Raw genomic sequence first — 20922 nt, 5'->3', positions numbered from 1 at the left:
GATGTGCTGAAGACTCTAAGAGAATACAAATGCCAGCCCAGACTACTTTACCCAGCAACACTTTCAATCACCATATATGGAGATAGCAAGATATCTCATGACAAAGTCAAAATTTATACTAACTATCTACAAATATGGCCCTAGAGGAGGTGCTGGAAGGAAAACCCAAACCTAAGAGGATTAATTACACACATGAAAACACAGCAAATAAATAATCTCACATTAGCAAAACAAAAAGAAGGTAAACACACACACACACACACACACACACACACACACACACACACACACACACCAACACAGTATAACAGGAATTAATGTCACCCTCTGAACGAAGCTTCACTGAAATCCTATTTAAACTCTTAGGGGTGGGGAGATGGCTGAGATGCCGACAACACCTCCTGCTCCTGCCCAGAGCCAAGTTCAGTTCCCACACCCACACCCAGGTGCTCTGACACCCTCTTCTGACCTCCAGGACCTCCCCACTCACCTGACTACTCACATGGATGCCACACGTCCCCTGGGGTGGATTCCCTGAGAAATGGCCCCCATAGGCTTGGGTAGTTGAAATTTGTTCCCTAGTTGGTTGCACTATTTGGGAAAGTTGAACCCTAAGTTGTGTGGCTTGCTGGAGGAGGTATGCTCCTGAAGGAGGGCTGTAAGGGGAAAGCTCCATCTGCCTCCATTTAGCTCTCTCTGCTTCCTGTTTGCAACTGAGGATGTGAGCTCTGGGCTTCCTGCTCCAGTCCCCCTGCTTGGGGCTCAGGGCACTGCTTTCCTGCCATGATGGTCTCTTAGCCAGTAGAAGTGTAGCCCAAACAAACTCTTCTAAATGTTGCCTTGGCCATGGTGTTTCATCACAGCAACAGAAAATTACTCATACGTACACATGATTTTTAAAAATACTTTTACTTTGTAGACCATGTTGATCCTGAACTCCCAGAAATTCACCAGCCTCTGATTTCAAAGACCTAGGCAAAAAAAACAAATAACCTAAAAAACAAACAAACAAAATTCCACAATATATGTTTTAAAGGCAATAACTCTCTGTCCTGTTCTATACACTTGCACTCTGGGCATTTTCCCTTTTGCCCTCCAACTCCTGAGACAGCCTGTCCTTGTTTATTCCCTTACACTGTATCATAGGCATCTTCCCACAACAGTGATTGCTGCAGGAGACCAGCAACACTGTATCACTTCCTAGTGAGTCTCAGAAACAGGGCTTTCTGGAACACACTCTGTGAGCTGATCACAGTGGACACGGCTGTGCCCCCTGTTTGAGGAGTGGATTTCCTCCACTCCAGATGGAGAGAGTGACAGCAGACCAAGGAAAACAACCATTACCATCAGCTCAGTGAGCCCTGAGCTCACTGGTCACTCACAGGAGCCTGAGTGAGTCCGGGGATAACTACTGACATCCCACCCAGTGTGCATGTCACTCACACAGCTGCATCACTGCAGTCCCCAGCACAGCTCCTCAACAGTCTCCTCTCCCTCAGGGACCACAGCTGGTTTAGCCCTGAGAGGGAAGTGCTACATTGTGTCAGCTCTGTGAACCTGTAGCTTCTTGTGTTTCTTGAGCCTCATCATCCCTCACAAGACAAAGATGGCTGCATCATGACAGAGATAGTCACCTTCTTGGTCATCAGACATCTCTGCTAAGGCTCCTGGAGATCCTGACTCAAGTCACAAGGCTAGAAGAGAAACCACAGGGGCCAGAACCTGGAGCAGGGGATGAAGTAATTTCCATCTCTAGCATTCCCACAATCTATTTTTTAAAGATGTATTAATTTTACATCTACGAGTGTATTCTTGCCTGTGTATTTGCACTATGTGTCTATCTGGTGCTACAGAGGCATTTGATGCTATGGAGCAGGACTTTTGAGTGGTTGTGAGCTACTGTGTAGGTGCAGGTATGTGAACCTGGTTCCTCTGCAAGAACAGCAAGTGCTCTGAAACCCTGAGCCATGCTTCCTTCAGTCCCTGGATCATGTCTTTTTAAAAATTATTTATTTAATTTAGAAACAATCTTATTTTACATATCAATCCCAGTTCCCTCTCCCTCCCATCCACCAGTGCCTTCCACCGATCCCCCCATCCCACATCCCATCACTCCTCAGGGAGGGTGAGGCCTTCGATGGGGGATTATCAAAGTCTGTCTAATCATTTTGGGAGGGCTGAGAGAATATCCCTTCATGGGGAATGTGCTACCAAAGTCCATTTGTGCACTAGGAATAAATACTGGTTCTAATGCCAGAGGTTCCATAGGCTGCCCAGTCTTCCTAACTGACACCCACATTCAGAGGGCTTGGTTCGGTACAATGCTGCTTCCCTAGCTTTATGTCTGGAGTCCACATATTCTCACTTGGTCAGGTCAGCTGTTTCTGTGGGTTTCCCCAGCACAGCCTTGACTCCTTGGCTCATCCCTCCTCCCTCTCTACAACTGGATTCCAGAAGTATGGCTCAGTGCTTAGCTGTGGGTGTCTGCTTCTATGTCCATCAGCTACAGGATGAAGGCTCTAGGATGGCATATAAGGTAGTCATCAATTTCATTATAGGGGAAGGGTATTTAAGGCAGCCTCTCCACTATTGCTTAGATTCTTAGTTGGGGTCATCCTTGTGGATCTTTGTTGATTTCCCTAGTGCCAGATTTCTCTTTAAACCTATAATGGCTCCTATTTAAGGTATCTCTCTTCTTGCTCTCCTCTGTACTTCCCCTACACAGACTTACTTCTCCCTCTTGTTCTCCTCCACCCTTCTCTTCTCCCCTTCTCTTTCTGCTAACTCCCTCTCCCCCCTGTGCCCCCAATTGTCTCAGGAGATCTTGTCCTTTTCCCTTCTCTAGGGGACCCTGTATGTCTCTCTTGGGGTCCTCCTTGTCTCCTAGCTTCTCTGGAGGTATGGATTGTAGGCTGTGTAGGGACTCAGTGTGCATGTGCGAGCTTCCCCTTTTAAACCCATAGCATTATTCTCCTCTCTCTCTTTTTCTGTCAGTCAACCTCTCTCTCTCTCTCTCTCTCTCTCTCTCTCTCTCTCTCTTTCTCCCCTCTCTTCTCTCTTATTCTCTTCCCTGCTTTGTTCTTCCATTTCTCTCTCTTCCCCTCTCCTTCTCCCACCCTATAATAAACTGGTTAATGTGCTCTCTATATTTCCATGTCTATCTCTCGACTTCTAATTTAAGCAAAAGAATAACACTGTCCACACAACTCCAAGGGTCTCAGGCTGTCCTTCCCTCATCAAACTTACAGCCACAACTGTAGGGACCCAAGTATAATATTTCAGAAAGATGCTCTGCCCAGCCATAAATTCTAGGAGCTAGGAAGTTCTATTGTCTTTGTCAGTTGGTTTCCTACTGATGGCCTGGATTCAGAGAGGAATTTCTCCTATTTTGTATAACAAAAGACCTAGGCCTGGGAGAGTCTACCCCCACCCTGAAGGCTAGTGAGACTTGCTGGTGTGGAGTGTCTGAGGGCTTGAGTACCTGCTGCTTAGGAGTGTCTCTAGGGTTAGAGGAAATATTTCCTATTCAACCCTTTATACATGATAATAGATGTCTTCTGCCATTGCCCCCACTTTTGAATACATTAATATGATACTTGAATAAACCATGGTCTCCAGTACTGACTGAGAGCCCTCCTGTTATGACCACATGTCTCTGTCTCATCCTCAGCATCATTGGGTAGCTAGGCCTTCCCTCATCCACACTCTCACACTCAGAGTCAGACCTGGAGCTGTTTGGCTGGTTCTGATTGCAGCCCTGAACAGATCAGTCTGGAATAGATGTTCCCTGCAGTGTGGGACTGATACAGGCTGGATCCTGGCACACAAGGGACTTTCCATCCTTTTCCAGCTGTGAGAGGAAAACAACTTGTTTTCTTTTTTTCCAGGTAGGAGGCAGAGCCATGAAAACCAAAGGAGGCTGTGAAGGGACCAGCCCCCCATTCCCGCAGCCATGACAGTAACACGTGCTCGCTATGACCTTAGTCACTAGAGGTTAGGTGCCTGCCTCGTGACAAGGAACCAATCAGAAGTTAGCTGGTGGCGCTATGCTTTACGACCCTGGGTGTACTTTACGAACAAGTGCACAGCAATGATGCGCAGAGCATAGCAACCACCCTGGGAGGGCCTATGGGCCATAACAACCAGTTGGCCAATCAACACAGGGCAAGCCCTCCAAGCCTGGAGGCACACCAATTGTGAGCCTCTGCGTACCCCCTTACGCTGCCCTATAAGATCTCTCTCTCTGCAGCCGGTTCAAGCTGTCTTTTGTAGTCAACCGCCATGGTGGGTGGACAAAAGACCCGAGCTAACATGGGGTTAGCTCGTTAAATTACAATAAAGCCTCATGCAGTTTGCAGCAAGCTCTCGAATCTGCCTAGTGATTGGGGTGATGTGGTCGTGGCCTGGGACCCAGGATACCTGAGTTTTCCGGGGGTATAACAGCTGCAGAGCCTGGACCCAGGGAAGTTTCCAGAACTCTGAGACAGACTGATGTCTGTTCTTGGTTGTCACCTGTACTACATGTGGAATTAATAGAAACACAAAAACAGGGATTTCTGCATGATTTGAGATGATTTGCCTAATTTGAAGTGGGAAGTTCAACTTCTGACCCGGATCTTTGAGGTGGGAAGATAACCTTTAATCCAGATCTTGAGTCTGGAAAAACCACCTCTAATCTGAGCCATGCCTTCTGCTGAGAGCCTATATGAGGACATGGAAGAAGGAAGCTTGCTCTTCAAGCCTGCTGCTCTTGCTCTTGGTCTTGCTAGTGAAGGGACCATTTTGGCAGCTGTAACAGCCGAACACGTGCTTGTCTGACCTTGTCTTAGTCACTAAGAGGTCATACACCTGCCTCGTGGCAATGAACCAATCAGAAGTTAGCTGGTGGTGCTATGCTTTATGGCTCTGGGTGTGCTTTACAGACAATGATGCGCAGAGCATAGCAACCACCCTGGGAGGTCCTATGGGCCATAATAACCAGTTGACCAATCAACACAAGGCAAGCCCTCCAAGCCTGGAGGCACACCAATCCTGAGCCTGTGTGTACCCCTAGACACTCCCCTTACGCTGCCCTATAAGATCTCTATGCAGACGCTTTGCAGCGTCTTTCCTAGCCATCCGCCATGGTGGGTGGATGAAAGACCCAAGCTAACATGGGGTTAGCTCGTTAAGCAACAATAAAGCCTCGTGAAGTTTGCATCAAGCTTTCGAATCTGCCTGGTGATTGGGGTGACCGCAGTCCTGGGCTGAGATCCTGGAGGACTGAGCTTCCGGGGGTCTTACACTAGCAGGTCCTTTCCTTCACTGGAATTAGAGCCAGCTTCTTCAGGGTTTAGCATTTACTGGAGAACAGCTGAGACATCCAGCCTCATGGACTGAACAACTATTGGATTCTTGGAATTTCTGTTCATGGCTAGCCATTGTTGCATTACCTTGACCACAGCATATAAGTCATCCTGATATATCCTAGATAAATAGATAGACAGATAGATAGATATTCATTAAATCAGTTCTTTTACTCTAGAGAACCATGGCTAACACAGATTTTTATAACAGAAGTGGTTCTGGAGCAACAGAAATATAATGATGACTCTTTTAAATATCTGGAAGAGCCTTTCCAATTTTCCAACACCTACAGCTACAAAGCCTTTTCAGTTACTGACACCTGTCTTGGGAGCTCAGAGAGCACTGAAGGCTCATGGTGTGTATTTTATTGATTCCAGCCCTGAGTTTCATTATTTCCTGCTGTCTACCCCCCCCACCCCGAGTTTGTTTCCTATTGTTCTAGAGCTTTCAGGTATGCTATTAAGTCATTTGTGTGAGATATAGGCACTTAATGCTATGAACTTTCCTCTTAGCACTGCTTTCATAGTGTCCCATAAGTTTGGATATGTTGTGCAGTGATTTTCATTGAATTTTAGGAAGTCTTTAATTTTTTTCTTTATTTCTTCCTTAACCCAGTGGTGGTTCAGTTGAGAATTGTTCAGTTTCCATGAGTTTGTAGGCTTTCTCTAGTTTATGTTGTTGTTGAACTCTAATTAAAGAGTCCAATAAGATATAGGGGTTATTCCAATTTTTCTGTACCTGTTGAGATTTGCTTTATGACTGAGTATGTGGTCAATTTTAGAGAAGGTTCCAAGAGGTGCTGAGAAGAAGGTGTATTCTTTTGTGTTTGGGTGAAGTATTCTGTAGATGTCTATTAAGTCCATTTGTTTCTTTGCTAAGTTTCTGTCTGGCAGACCTGTCCTTGGGTGAGAGTGGGGTGCTGAAGTCTCACACTATTAGTGTGTGGGGTTTGATATATGATATATGATTTAAGCTTTAGAAATGTTTCTTTTACAAATGTGGGTGCCCTTACTTTTGGGGCATAGATGTTCAGAATTGAGACTTCATCTTGATGGATTTTTCCTTTAATGAATATAAGATGTCCTCTATCTCTTTTGATTAACTTTAGTTTGAAGTATATTTTGTTAGATATTAGGCTAGCCATGCTGCCTTGCTTCTTAGGACCTTTTGGAAACTCTTCCCAACCTTTACCTTTACTCTGAGGTAATGTCTGTTTTTGAAGTTAAGGTGCGTTTCTTGTATGCAGCAGAAGGATGGATCCTGTTTTCATGTCCATTCTGTTAGCCTTTTTATTGATGAATTGAGTCCACTGATATTAAGAGATGCTGATGGTGATTGCTAATTCCTGTTGTTTTTTGGTTTTGGTGGTGGTGATGGCAGTGTGTATATTTCCTTTCTTTGGGTTTTACTGTTTTGAGATTATCTATTGTCTGTGTTTTCATGGATGGAACTGGGTTCCTTGGGTTAGAGTTTAACTTCTAGTACTTTCTGTAGTGTTGGATTTGTGGATAGGTATTATTTAAATCTGGTTTTGTCATGAAATACCTTGTTCTCTCCATCTATGTTGATTGAAAATTTTGCTGGGTATAGTAGTCTGGGCTGGCATCCTTAGTCCCATAGTGTATGTGAAACACCTGTCCATGACCTTCTGGAGAAGTCGGGTATAATTCTGATAGGTCTGCCTTATATGTTACTTGGCCTTTTTCCTTTGCAGCTCTTAAAAATTCTTTATTCTGTATGTTCAGGTTTTGGTTATTATGAGGTAAGGGTTATTTGTTATTTTCCTTTTTTGTTTTAGTCTGTTTGGTGTTCTGTAAGTGGCTTGTACTTTCATAGGCATGTCCTTCTTTAGGTTAGGAAAGTTTTCTCCTAGGATTTTGTTGAATGTGTTTTCCATGCCTTTGATCTGGGATTCTTCTCCTTCTCCTATCCCCACTATTCTTGGGTTTGGTCTTTTCATAGTGTCCCAGATTTCCTGGATGTTTTGTATTAGGAATTTATTGGATTTATCACTTTCTTTGACCGATGTATCTATTTGCTCTTCAACTCCAGAGATTCTCTCTTTCATTTCTTGTATTTTGTTGGTGATGCTTGATCTGTAATTTCTGTTTGCTTCCCCAGATTTTCCATTTCTAGAATTCACTCCTTTGTGTTTTCTTTATTGTTTCTATTTCAGGTCTTGAACTGTTTCCTTCACCTGTTTGTTTTACCTTGGCTTTCTTTAAGGCATTTATTGATTTCTTCTAATTTTTTGTTTGTCTTTCCCTCAACTTCTTAAAGGGAATTTTTCATTTCCTCTTTAGGAGCCTCTGTCATCTCCATGAGGTAATTTTTAAGTCATTTTCTTGTGTTTCAGTTGCACTGGAATATTCAGGGTTTGCTGTTGTAGGATCACCGGATTCTGGTGCTGCCCCATTGCTCTTTAGGTTGTTGAATGTATTCTGACATGGGCATTTACTCATCCTTTCTTCTAACCATTATGGCTTTTGCCTGTGTCTCTTCTTCCAACTGTTGTGGTTTGTACCTGTGCCTATGTAGTCTGCTGTTTTTCCATTTGGTGTGGTTTGTGTCTGTGTAGTCTGCTGGGGTTGTGGGGGGAGGGCTGAGCATGGGGAGGGTGTTCAGGTATGTGGGGTTGGGTACCAGAGTGGGTCTTGGTGGGCCAGCATCCAGTGGGTGGTGGGAGTTGGGGTGCAGCCTCAAGGCCGGTTTCTCACCTGCCTACAGACAGGCTGGTGGAGAATGCACCAGAGCAGTGGAGTTCGTCCAGAAGTGGGGGCAGCATCCAGCTGCCTTGCTGGTACTGCGGTGCCCTAGGGTTCAGTTAGGATCTGGACTTTGGGGCAACCCAGTTGAGAGCTGGTAGGAACTTTTAAGGGGGTGCACATGTCACACAGCTGATGGTGAAAAGGCACCTGGCAACAGATCATGATGTAACTGCTTTGGTGGTAGAGGCAGCTGCTGCTGTGGTGAAAACTAACACTGGGTCTTATTGCCATTTGTTATGTCATAGTTAGTTGATATCACTAGGAGGCTTGCTCCTTTTTTTTTTTTTTTTTTTAAACTAAGGAGGAGGAGTGGGTCCTGGAGAGAGGATAAGTGTGGGGAGGGGGATTGGGAGGAGTGGAGGGAGAGAAAACTACAATCAAGATGTAATGCCTGTAAAGAATAAAAATTAAAATAACAAAACAGATTGCATCTTACAGACAAGCATTCAAACAAGCCACAGTCTTTGTAGCTAAAGAAGGAAGCTGAGAGTTCCCATCCACAATGGTAAACAGGAAACAGAGCAGAGCACAAGCAGATGGGACTTCTTACTTTCATAGCCTTTCCCCAGTATCATACCTCTTCTAGCAAGGCCACATCTCTGAAACCTCAACCTCCCCAAATAACATCACCCTCTAGGAAACAAAGTTCAACTATCCAAGCCCATGGGGACATTTCTCAATGAATCCACCACAGTGGATGTGTGGAATCCCTGTGAGTGTGGTCAGGTGAGTGCAAGGGTCCTGGAGGTCAGAGAGGGTGTCAGAGCCCTTTGGTGTGGGTGCTGGGAACTGAACTTGGTTCTCAGCAGGAACAGAAGGTGCTCACAGTTGTCTGTAACTCCTGTTCCAGGGGATTCAAGCTCCTCCCTCACCTCAGCGGGCACTGCACACACATGGTGCAGATACATACATGAACACCAGGCATGTAAAATAATATAATTTTATATAAAGAAACTCTGACAACTCCCTACAATTCTTTCACAGCTGTATGACAAGGAGTAACAGGTTATGGGGGAGCACACTGACCATCCAGCTGTGGAGAGAATTCTCTGACCTTCTAGCTGCCTGGAAGCTGTGCAGAGAGCTCCAGGGAGGAAGTTCTATGAGTTGTTACCTGTGTTGGGGTGGGCTTTTCAGTGATGCCATCCATGGGTTGTCAGTTATTCCTGCCCCAGTGAATAACCCCTCTCCCATGCTCCTGTTGGTGACCCCAATAAAACCCAATAACCCAATGGCTCACCAAGCTGGTCACTGATGCAATGGTTACTTTGTCAGCCGTGAGTTCCCTAACTGAGGTGAACTGGTGTGTGTGTGTGTGTGTGTGTGTGTGTGTGTTTCCAGGGAAAGTCTGTCACACAACACAGACCTGTCCTCACAGTGTGACAGGTGTTAGAACAGTTGAGCAGAGGGAACAGAGGCACAATTTCTCTTCTAACAGGATCTGCTGTAGGAAACCGTAGCAGGGGAGGAGCTGGGCAGACAGTGGGGACCTGGGGAAAGCAGTGTCCTGCTCCTGAAGCACACTCCAGTGTCCTCCCCTATGAAGTCAGGGGGATGGGAAGTGAGGCATCCTGGGTCCTCTCTGCAGATGACATCACAGCCCTTCCTCCTGGACTAACGGTGGGTGTGACAGGGAGGGGCTGGAGCAGCAGGCAGCACTGCAGACTGTCCTGGAGGAAGACAGAGTGGCCATAGGTGAAGAAGAGGAGGACTGTCAGGGATGCATGAGGAGGGCCGTGGAAGCCTCGGTAGGCGATGCTGAGCTGAGCTGCCCACTAGAGATGCAGGGTGGGTGGTTCTCAGACAGAGGGACAAAGGGGGACACTCTGAGGACATCTTTGTGCTGGAGAAGTCAGTGGGAGGTGACATCAGAGTCATAGTCTTTGATGAAGCACCCAGGATATGAGGGTCCAAGAGGATGGGGTCAAGTGTAACTGAGAGAGGCATTGGATGGTTTAATGATTTCTTCTCTTTTTGAGACAGGATCTCACTGTGTAGCCCAGGCTGGACTGGAACTCACTATGTAGATGAGGCTGGCCTCAAACTTATAGGAATATGTCTTCCTTTGACCCCCCGAGTGCTGGGATTAAAGGTGTGTGCCACCATGCTTGGCTTATAATGTCAAATTATTTGCATATATAGACCTGTGTGGGTGTGTGCCTGAGAATTCATGGATGTGGAGGCCAAAAGAACATGGCATCACAGACCATTGTGAGTCACCTGATGGCTGACACTGAATACATGCTCTTAAGCAGAGTGAACTCTCTGGCCAACAGGATTTTATTTTGTTTCTTCTTTAAAATAAATTATTATTGTGTGTAGCGTAGGCATGCGGCACACATGTGTTATGGTATGTTCATGGATTCCAGATGACAACATGTGGTAGTTGGTTCTCTCCTTCCCACAGGTGGGTTCCATGGATGACACTCAGGGGTCAGGCCTGTGCAGCAAGTGTGTTAGCTGAAAAAGTGGAAAGAGGCCGGCAGAGGGCAGCAGAGAGCAGCAATGGCTTTGGCCCTCATCTGAGTTCTCCCAGGGACTCCCTGAAGGAATCCTCCCACAGCTTCCCTAGGATAGAGATGTCACCTCAGAACAAGGCCCTTAGAATATCCAAGGAGCATCCAAGTCCACGTGACACAGAGAAAGGGAAGCTATGGAGAGCCAGACGAGCTTCTGACTTGTACATAGTTGGCTCCTCCTGCCCTTGGAAAGGCTTTTTAGTTACAGCACAAACAGATGAACAACAAACACTCATGACTGGCCATGAGTGACACATGCCTTTAATACCAGCACTCAGGAGGAAGAGGCAAGTGGACCTCTGTGGGTTCTAGTCCAACATGGTCTATAAAGTGAATTCTAGGACATCTAAAATTACAAAGTGAAACCCTGTCTCAACCAAAACAAAAGAATAGTCCTGATCTTAGGGAATGGGACAATTGAAATAAACCCTGGACGGAAGGGCAGGATCCCAAACCACTGACAACCCGAGAGTCTCAGCATAGTCAACACCCCCCCACTCTCGAGCTCACCCAAGCACTTCAGTACAAACTCAGAGTGACTTGGCCCACTCTCAACCTCAGAGGGACTGTTTCCATTAGGTCAGGTTACAGCCTGGGACTGAACTAAGAGAAGAAAGATCCCCACCCTGCGGACAGCCCAAACCAAGCTCTGCCCTCCTGGTGTCCCCCCTCATTGGGGGACTTCCCAGGTTGGCCATCTCCAAGACCCTGCTCCTGTCACCCCAAAGAAGACTTGTCCCATTGGAGTGCTGTTTACAGGCTTTCTTCTTCTTTGGGATAGAGAGTATCCAAAAGAGAAGAGCCTCAGTAGGGACACACAGGTTTTAGGGTGCAGATGGGGCTCCCTGGGATCTGTGGTTGGCATCACTCATTCACCAAGCCTTCAAGGCACCCTTAGCTTCCCTCCTGCTGTGACCTTAAGTTATTTTTCTTCTCTCCACTGTCCTTCCAGGATGACTGGTGCCACTGTGGATGCTCAGAAACTCTGAGCCCCTGCAGATAGGACCATTCATGTTTGTTTTTTTTTTTTTCTTGAGACTATGAGGTTGAAGGAGGATTCTAAGACAATGGCTGAGAATGAAGGGTAGGTGGGTGCTATCTCTGCCTCTCTGAGCTAGCATAGCATTTGGCTCCTGAGTCTTTGTTGGAAATATCGAATGAGTGAGACACAAGAAAAAGATGACAGCATCACGACAGAGATGATCACCTTCTTGGGCATCAGATATCTCTACTAAGTCTTCTGGAGCTCCTGACTCGAGGTCACAAGGCTAAAAGAGAAAATATAGGGGCCAGAACCTACAACCACAGTTAGATACTGAAAGATGGGAAAGGAGAGAACTTCCAGGGAGGGTACAGGAGCTCAGGAGACTGAAGTTCATGTTCTCAGGCCACAGTCTCTGGAGTACAGGGTACTAGTTGGGTCTTGAGGGGACAAGAATGGAAAAACACATTTTAATTCTGTCACTTGGGGACCACAAGGGATAAGGAGGCAGGTACCATTTACAGGAACAAAAACAGGCCTAGTCCTCCGTACACACTAAAATGACAAGAAATAAACATAGAAGATGGGGGAAGAGTCACAGACGGTTTGGGGGCCACACTGATCTGTCACAGCTGCCCTGGCTGCTCATAATCCTGGTGACAGGACAAGGCTCTGGCCATCCCTGTGTCCCTGTGACCACAGATCTCAGCATGTGGTTCTAATTGATGAAGAAAACAGAGCCAGGAGGTGACACAGTTGAGGAGTGACCATGTCACAGCCAACAATGGACTGAGCTCCACCTGGACACAGCCCTGTTCACACACAGTTCCCACAGCCTGATCTATCACACCAGATACACACAGCTCAATGAACACAGATTCTGGGAGGTTCTCCATGCTGCGTTTATTTCCTTCACAAAACTCTAAGTATTCACAATCATTTAATTTACCTGCCAAAGTTTGAGATCAAGGGCCGGAACCATTAAGTTCACATTTAGATACTTATTTTCAGTGGGGACATCAGGGGCTGCAGCTCAGGGTAGCATGGAGGTGACAGGATGGAGATGTCCCCTCCTGTCTGCTGGAACAGAAGGTTTGGCTGTGGAAGGGAACACAGGCAGTGCAGGAACAGCGTCCTGCTGTGCAGGGCTAGGTAGCCAGTTTTTCACATTGAGCCCTAAGATCACAGGGAACATTAGACACTGTTGCTGAGAGTGAACTGAGGGGCCATGGATGTCACACGAGAGGGCTGAACACTCCATCCCACCAGGCAGCTGTCTTCATGCTACAGAACAAGAGTCATGAACTGAAGAAAACATCCCAACAACCCACCACTCACAGGTGATTATGGGCATCCCTGAAACCTAATTGTGTCCACTTTGCCCTCCCACACCCCAAATCAGGTCTCAGAGTGTCACCTTCACAGTCTGGGAGAGACACATCTGAGATCTGGACATTGTCCCTACCCAGGGATAAATGTATGTATGTATGTATGTATGTATGTATGTATGTATGTATGTATGTATAAACAGGTCCCCAGAAGATTTTGCTGGAGGAGCTATTATGGATTTCCAGAGCTTTACAAATACTCCAGATTCACCCCAAGGGCTCAGGGACAATCCTGCTCCCCACACTGGACAGGGAGCATAGTCCCCTCCTCTTCCACTGTGAGAGGAAAAGCTGTGAGAGACTAGGGAAGTCTCCTACCCTAGGAAGTTTCCAGAATTAACAGCAAACCCAGTTTAGAGACAGGAGCAATGTGGGTGTATTTCCCGTCAACGAGGCAGAGCACACTTCTGAAAGGTGTAGCAGAATTCTGCTGGCCTGACTCCAGAGTGATAGCAACTGGCCCGAACCCTCACTGGGCCAACCTGGCCTAACTCCAGAGCGCTAGCACCTAGCCTAATCTATCCTATGTGAACCTTGTTTGGGAGTTTACCAGGGATACAAAAGCCTATGCAAAGCTTGGTTCAGGAAACCCAGTAAAAGGTGGCACCTAATGAACTGAGACTCTGCACTTGGCATTATGTTTTTGGAAGACTCATTCAAGTTGTTCTGAGCATATGGTGATCAACTGGCTAAAGTGCAAATACAGAAAACTAAAAATGCCCTGGGCATAGGGAAATTACTTCAGTCCTTAGAGGCCAGAGTCCCCTGCAGCCAACATAAGGATTAATTCATTCTTATGTGTCTTTGAGTCTTCATCCTGGACACCCGTGTTTCTCCTCTTCTTCCTCGAAACAGCCACCACAGCTGTAATGATGGTCACAAGGAGAACCAGAACAGCAATGACTGCCATGATGGGGACAGTGGACTGAGGAGGAGGCTCTGGGAAGGGAAGGACAGGAAGGGAAGATGAGGGCTATGACCCCAGCTCTCAGCCCTGACCCTGCTCAGGCTCTGCAGAAGACTCCAGCTTTCCCTGACCCCAGCTCTGTACCCCCTCCCTCCTTACCCCATCTCAGGGTGAGGGGCTCAGGAAGCCCCTCAGGGTACACATGGCATGTGTATTTCTGCTCCTCCCCAGAAGGCACCACCACAGCTGCCCACTTCTGGAAGGTTCCATCCCCAGAAGGTCTGGTCTCCACCAGCTCCATGTCCTGAGTCTGTTCTTCCTCCTCCCTCTGCCAAGTCAGGGTGATCTCAGCAGGGTAGAAGCCCATGGCCCAGCACCTCAGGGTGACATCACCTTTAGGTCCAGGATGATGGGTCACATGTGCCTTTGGGGGATCTGTGTGGAAGATTTAAGAAATCCCACAAGAACAAGATAAACTGAAATCTGCAAAGACAAAGTTAAATCAATGATGACACTGAACTATGTCTGAACACTTCTGACTGTCACCACACTAGTGACCCGCAGGAGGCGCTGGTCCCCCTCATCACAGATCTGCACATTTTCCTGGGGGGACCCAGAAGCTAAGAGGAAAGCTCATGAACCAGCAGGTCACATGGTCTTCCTTATGTGATGTTGTGTAGCATAAGTTAGGTGGTAAAAGAATGGAAGAAGGGATGGAAAACATTTAATTTATATATGTGATTAAATATATGTCATAATAAGAAATAACGAACACTGGCTACATAAAGTGAGCCACCAACTTCTGCTGCCACCATTGAGGCTCAACTGCTGTCTAAGTGAACAGCCATGACCAAAGTGTGCAGCAGAAATGGGGTGAACCTCTGACACTCAGCAAGAGAAAATGACTCCCCAAGCCCTCCCTCTGGGGGTGGGACAATATACAAGGTGTTGTCACCCAGGATCCCTGGAAGTGTGCTGTGGAGCCCAGTCTAGCATTTACTGAGATGCAGCAGTGCTCACAGGGGTTTGTGGATTTTCCCTGTCACTCCAATCCTTGAGTTGTAGAAGACCCTGTCTCTGAGGAAGTTCATTTCCTAATTCACTCGAGGCAACACTGTAACTTGTTGTGGTTGAGGGAGTGCAGTGGGGGTTTGGATGGTTAATTCTGGCAAAAAAAAAAAAAAAAGTCTTAAAGTCTAAGCACACAGGAATCTTTCTTGTTTCAAAGGAACACTGACTTAACTTATGTAATTATCCAGAGCATGAGTCCCCCATGGCACCTGTACAGACTGACACTCATGATAGTACAAGGGGAGGAAGAAACAATATCACCCCAGAGAAGAAGAAAACTCTCTAAATGCAAAATAATACCTTAAAAAAGAAAAGAAAGAAGAAAAATTCAGTTTTTTTCAGGGAACCCCATAAATGCTCCTTTTACCACTCAAGGAAGAGATAGAATTGGAATGAGAGAGGGATGTAAACCTCACTCACAGGAATCTGGGAGAATGTATTCTTTGGAAAGTTCTAGAAACTGGGCAGAACCAGCCTAGGGTAGGGACATCCACGTCTCCCATCAGGTACAGGAGACTTCCAGTCGTGGTGTGTAAGGCTGACACACTCAGACACCGGGTGTGGGAGAGGCCATGGCTGGCAGAGGGCTGCCGACTGAGGAGCCACTGCTGAGGATGTGGACATCTTCTCTCCCGCCCTCCTGAGACAGATCTGGAACTGTCCAGGGAGAAGGCTGAGCCCTGGGAGATCAGTGCAGGCCCTGCCAGGCTGGATCAGGAGCCCCAGGGCCACTGTGTCCCCTCAGAGACAGGGGCGTGACCCCAGCTGAGGGTCTCTTCTTCCTCAGGACTGAGCCCAGCCCGAGGGCAGAGGGAGGAGATGCCCGCTGCCCCTGCACCTGTGCGCAGCAGCTGGTCCTTCCCGTTCTCCAGGTATCTGCGGAGAGACTTCAAGCACTCGTCCTCCAGGTAGGCCCTGTATCTTTCTTCATAACCATCCTGCTGTAACATGTGCTGGGTGATCTGCACCGCCGGGTCCGCCACGGTCCACGTCCTCAGGTCCTCGTTCAGGACAAGGTAATCGCGGCCCTCGTAGGCGTGCTTCTCATACCCATGGAGGAGGCGCCCATCTGACCCCATGTCACAGCCACACACACACACACTGGTAGGTGTGGGAACCTGTGGGCAACCGGCGGTCAGCTCCGCCCCCACGCCCCACCCCGGGGTCACCCGAGCCCCGTGGCCCCTCCCACCCGCAGATCCTTAAATTCAAAGAGAAATAGGGTCTGCAGCGACCCTGATTCCTCACCGCCCTCGCTCTGGTTGTAGTAGCCAAGCGCTGTCCTCAGGTACAATCGGAAATCCTGCTCCCAGTCCTTGGCTCTCCATGTCTCCCTCTCCCAATACTCCGGCCCCTCCCGCTCCATCCACGGCGCCCGCGGCTCCATTCTCGGATTCTCCGCGTCGCTGTCGAAGCGCACGAACTGCGTGTCGTCCACGTAGCCGACTTCCATGTACCTGGGCTCCCCGAGGCCGGGCCGGGAGACGAAGGTGGAGAAATACCGCAGCGAGTGCGAGCCTGGGGGCGGCGCGCGGTGAGACCCCGACCCTCCTCCCGGGACCCCGGGCGGGCGCGCGGGCCGGGAGGGGAGCAGGGCGCGAGGCTCGGGACGCGGGTGGGGAAGGGGCGGGAGGGTCCGGCTGGGCGATGCGGGGACGCGGCTTCCCCGGTGCCGCCCCCGCCCTCCCCGCAGAGCCCGTTTCCCTCCCGACCCCGCTCTCACCCGCGCGGGTCTGGCTCGGGGCCAGGGCGGCCGCCAGCAGCAGGAGCAGCGCGCGGCGCCATCGCCCCATTTCAGATCTGTGCTTCTGGGTTCCGCAGTCTGAGTGGACTTTATAACCAGTGCTCGCGGCGACGTTGGTTGGTTCCCCTGGATCTCGACACCTAACGGGGGTGAGAACCGCCGAGTTGTCATCTGTGTCCGGGCAGAAGGAGCTGACACAGGTCAGGAGCTGGAGAAGTGAAACTGAGGACAGGGGATCCCAGCGCTGGGCGTCCCCACCCAGGACCTCACCTCCTGGGACTAAGACTTTGTCTGACCCTGTGCTGCGGACACAGCGCTGTTTGTCCTGGTGTCTCTGAGCCGCCTAAGGCCAACTGCTGGTCAGGTGACTCAGGATGAAACCTAAGAGCTTGACGTTTCTGGGTAAAACACACGCAGCACTTAAAATGAATGTTCACTTAAACAGGTGCTGTCGCAGTCCCGGTGAGTGCGTGGGGCCGCCGTGGACACTGCATGGGAGGTGACTGGAGTTTTACAGCTCTGGTCAAGTCCTTCTGACACACTGTGTCATATGTGACTCTCCGTGCAGGAAGCAGTCCCTACTCTCCTCTGCTTTCACTTTTTACTTCAGTTATGTGTGGCTGGGATGTGAAGATATCAAATGAAAATGCACTGAAACAAAAAAATTATAAATTTGATTTTACTCCACACTACTGAACAGTAGAATAAAGTTCAAATCCTGTGTGTGTACCTCGGCGATGAGAATCAACCTGTGTCCAGTGTCCACACTGCAGAGGAACCCAGGAGCCAACACGGTTATCAGATCCAGTATCTCACAAACCTGTGACATTCGTCTCCCTCATCTCAATAGCTCATAAAGTGTTAGTGAAGAAGGTCTCAGAGAGAGAGAGAGAGAGAGAGAGAGAGAATGAGAGAGTCACAGGTTATATGCCTTCTAACACACTATCATCATTATTTTCTTTATAGTTAGTTACAGTTCCTCTCTTACTGTGTTTATTCACTAAAGCAACTGTGCCATGGAAGTGTGTGACACAGGGAAACATGGAGTGTAGACAGCATTAGTGTCCTGCTGTATTTGTTCTCCACTTAGTCTCTCCCCAGTGGAGAAGGGGTCCACTGTGCTGAGACGATGACCCAGGTCCACACAGACAATCTCAGGACTATGGAGTGAAGACCCTTGTAAAACACAACCACCTGGAGCCACAGATGGTCATCTGGAAAAAACACCAGGAGTCTGAGTGTAAGCACAAGGCTGTGTAGACAGGATCCTGAGTGAAGAGGCAAAGTCTCTATTTACAGGGGAGATTCCTGAGCATCAGGCTTGGCAATGTGAGCGCCCCCTGCAGGTGGACACAGGAGCCTGGTGTCTGTGGGAGTCTGTGTGGTGCTTGCCAGCCAGAGCTTCTACTTTAAAGAGAAGCATCTCTCTCCCCTGTATCCCAACCTGAGTGTTGCCATTGTATTCCTGGAAGTGACTTTTCTTCTGGAAAAGGGTCTGACTTCTGAAGAGAAGGCAGAGGAAGGATGAGGAGAGGAGAAAATGTTTTGAGCTTTGGATCTCTCCTGGTGTTTTTGTTTTGTTTTTGAGACAAGGTCTGTCTCCTCCATTCTGGGGGTCCTGAAACGTACTGTGTAGACCAGGCTGGTCTTGAACTCACAGAGATCCACCTGTGTTTTCATTCAAATTCCTGGGATTAAAGATTTGTGTCACCACACCTGGCTTTAGTTCCATTTCTATGGCTGTGATAAGACACTGTGACACCTACAAATTATAAAAGGAAGTGTTTAATTTAGTCTTACATTTTCAGAGGGTTTGAGTCCATGATGGCAGAGGAAAGGTGTGGTGACAGGAACAGCTGACAGCTCACATCTTGTTCCCCAAGCAAGTGTTAGAGACACTGGGAATAGTGGGAATCTTTTAAAACCTCAATGTCCAGCCCCAATGACACACCTCCTCCAACAAGGCCACACCTCCTGATCCTTCCCACACAATTCCATCAACTGGAGCTGAATCCGTCTGAACCTCTGAACCTGTGTGGCCATTCTCATTCAAACAGCACAGTATTCAGTGTGGCATGTGAGATGCCCTGCAGGACTCTGCAGATGTGTCCCTGAGATGTGTAGACAGCACCCTCAACTTAGGAGGACCCCACTGCATTAGGATCTCACCTTTTTTTTTCTGTCACCTCCTGCCCAGCCCTTCTCTGTCTCCTCAGGCCTCACCCCATCAGTGCCCAGCATGTCTCACTTGAGCTCTGCACTAACTCTGTCTCTTCTTTTGCATCCAGTTTCTGTGGTCAGCCATCTTGTCAGCCATCTTGTCAGCCATCTTTCTGTGAGCCAGGCTGTGTGGTTTCCTTCTGTAAAAGCCCCAATAGGGGCTGGAGAGGTGGCTCAGGAGTTAAGAGCACCTGTTGCTGTTGCAGAGCATCCAGGTTCAGTTCCCACCACACACGTGGTGCTTCACAACCATCTATGACTCCAGTTCCAGGTGATTCAGTGCCTGGTCGTCCTGCATACTCATATATATATATATATATATATATAATATATATATATATATCAAATAAATCTAGTAAAAACAATATTTTAAAAAATCCCATTTAAAAACTGCTTGAAGAGCTTCATCCCTCTCTCCTAGAGTGTGCCACCTAGGGGCTGAGGGCACAGGGCTATTTAGTCAACACTGAACCAGTAGCCAGTGAAACCAGAGCTGGAACAGGACAAGCAATGATGACTGAAATAGACTGTGCTGAAATGAACATTAGCAAAACAGCCTAAAACTAAAAACACAGAAAGATTTCATTTTGTGGGCCTACTGTGCATAGTGGACCACGGCCTCATTCCAGGAAGAAGACACTGTGTATGCTCTTCCGTGCACTTGAGCCCTGTGCTGGTTGTTGATTGCTGATGAACAAGAGACCTTTCAGCCAGTCACTTAAGTAGTCACTTGTAACAGGCTATGACATCCCCAACATGCCAAGAGTCCCTGCAGCCAGTGATGTCCCCTGTCCCCTCATTTTCCCTCCCACGTGAGTTCCTCCAGGGTCTTGTCTTTTTAATACAAAAGGGAAGCATCAGAGTCTATGGCAATAGTTCAATCCTTTAGAGAAAAGAAAACCAGGTGTCTATGTGAGCCCACAGAGGATAAAGTTAAAGAGAAGGAACCATGGCCAGCTGAGCTGCTCCATGACACACCCCCCCCAACACACACACCACTGTGAGGGTCTCAGTCTGTCTTGCTCTCATCAAACTTACAGCAGATAGAAATTTCCACTCTTTTTTTACCTGTGGGAAGAAAACTCCCTGCAAGAGGGTAGGGAAAATGCAGAGCCCTGAGGGCCAAGGCTTGGCACTAGGGGACTTTCCAGAACTCTGAAACAGACTGTGATATCTATTCTGGTTTGTCACCATGACTATATCTGAAATTGACTAAAACCCAAAACTGGAGGGTACACCTGTGAGGGATTGTGTGTGTGTGTGTGTGTGTGTGTGTGTGTGTGTGTGTGGTGTGTGTGTGTGTGTGTGTGTGTGTGTGTGTGTGTGTGTGTTTAATTTGAAATGGGAAGATCAACTTCTGATCTGGATCTTTGAGGAAGAACGATAAATACAGTTGAACTTTCTTTGGACTGCCAACTTCTGAATAATGACAAGGAGACTTTTTACTAATTATGAAAATTGGGCCATAGCTTAGGCTTGTTGCCTGCTCACTCTTAAAACTAAATTATCCCTTTATATTAAACTGTGTTCTGTCACTTGGCTCAATACCTCTCCTCACTAAGTCTAACTTACACATCCTCTGGCTGGTGAATACCCCCTGCCTTTGATTCCTTCCCAGAGTTTCTCTCTCTGCCAGGAAGTCCCCCATGTTGTCCTGCCTAGGTATTGCCTATTTAGCTCTCTGTTAAGCTAATCTGAAGTTCCTTTGGCAAGTGAGGAAGGACAGAAACACATTTTACAAAAAGATCCTACTAGACAAACATTTAATCCCCATATTTGGAGAAAGAAATATCGGTCCCTAATGTGAGCCACATGATCTACTGAAAATCTATATAAGGACATGGAAGAAGGAAGCTTTTGCTTTTTGCTTGCTTGTTCTTGCCTTGCTAGACTGTCCATTCCTTCATGGCATTAGAACCTACTTCTTTGGGAATCGAGCATATACTGAAGACCAGCTGAGCCAGGAGGTGAATGAAC

General features: G+C 47.7%; 1 protein-coding gene and 1 long non-coding RNA gene across 6 annotated transcripts in view; one reads left to right on the top strand and one right to left on the bottom strand.

Annotated features, from left to right (window-relative positions):
* The window catches only part of LOC118239485, a 36764-nt gene extending 18326 nt beyond the window's left edge, over window positions 1–18438 (top strand). The window contains exons 2-3 of one of the 5 annotated variants that reach the window (XR_004771768.1): window positions 15854–15997; window positions 16250–18438. This is a non-coding gene — a long non-coding RNA (uncharacterized LOC118239485). Of the gene's footprint in view, window positions 1–12884; window positions 12956–15768 lie in introns of all 5 variants that reach the window. The other 4 variants (XR_004771770.1, XR_004771771.1, XR_004771767.1 and 1 more) reach the window with 4 other exon arrangements.
* Window positions 12482–16838, bottom strand: LOC100762763 (H-2 class I histocompatibility antigen, Q10 alpha chain-like). Its single transcript, XM_035450935.1, is given in 6 exon segments — window positions 12482–13942; window positions 14070–14345; window positions 15820–16081; window positions 16083–16099; window positions 16230–16499; window positions 16705–16838. Coding segments are annotated over 6 exon segments (1086 nt in total). The 5' UTR covers window positions 16775–16838; the 3' UTR covers window positions 12482–13751.
* Window positions 18439–20922: the final 2484 nt, after the last annotated feature.

Source organism: Cricetulus griseus, assembly GCF_003668045.3.
Source record: "Cricetulus griseus strain 17A/GY chromosome 1 unlocalized genomic scaffold, alternate assembly CriGri-PICRH-1.0 chr1_0, whole genome shotgun sequence".
Taxonomy (NCBI): Eukaryota; Metazoa; Chordata; class Mammalia; order Rodentia; family Cricetidae; genus Cricetulus; species Cricetulus griseus.
This window is presented reverse-complemented; position numbering and strand designations above follow the sequence as displayed.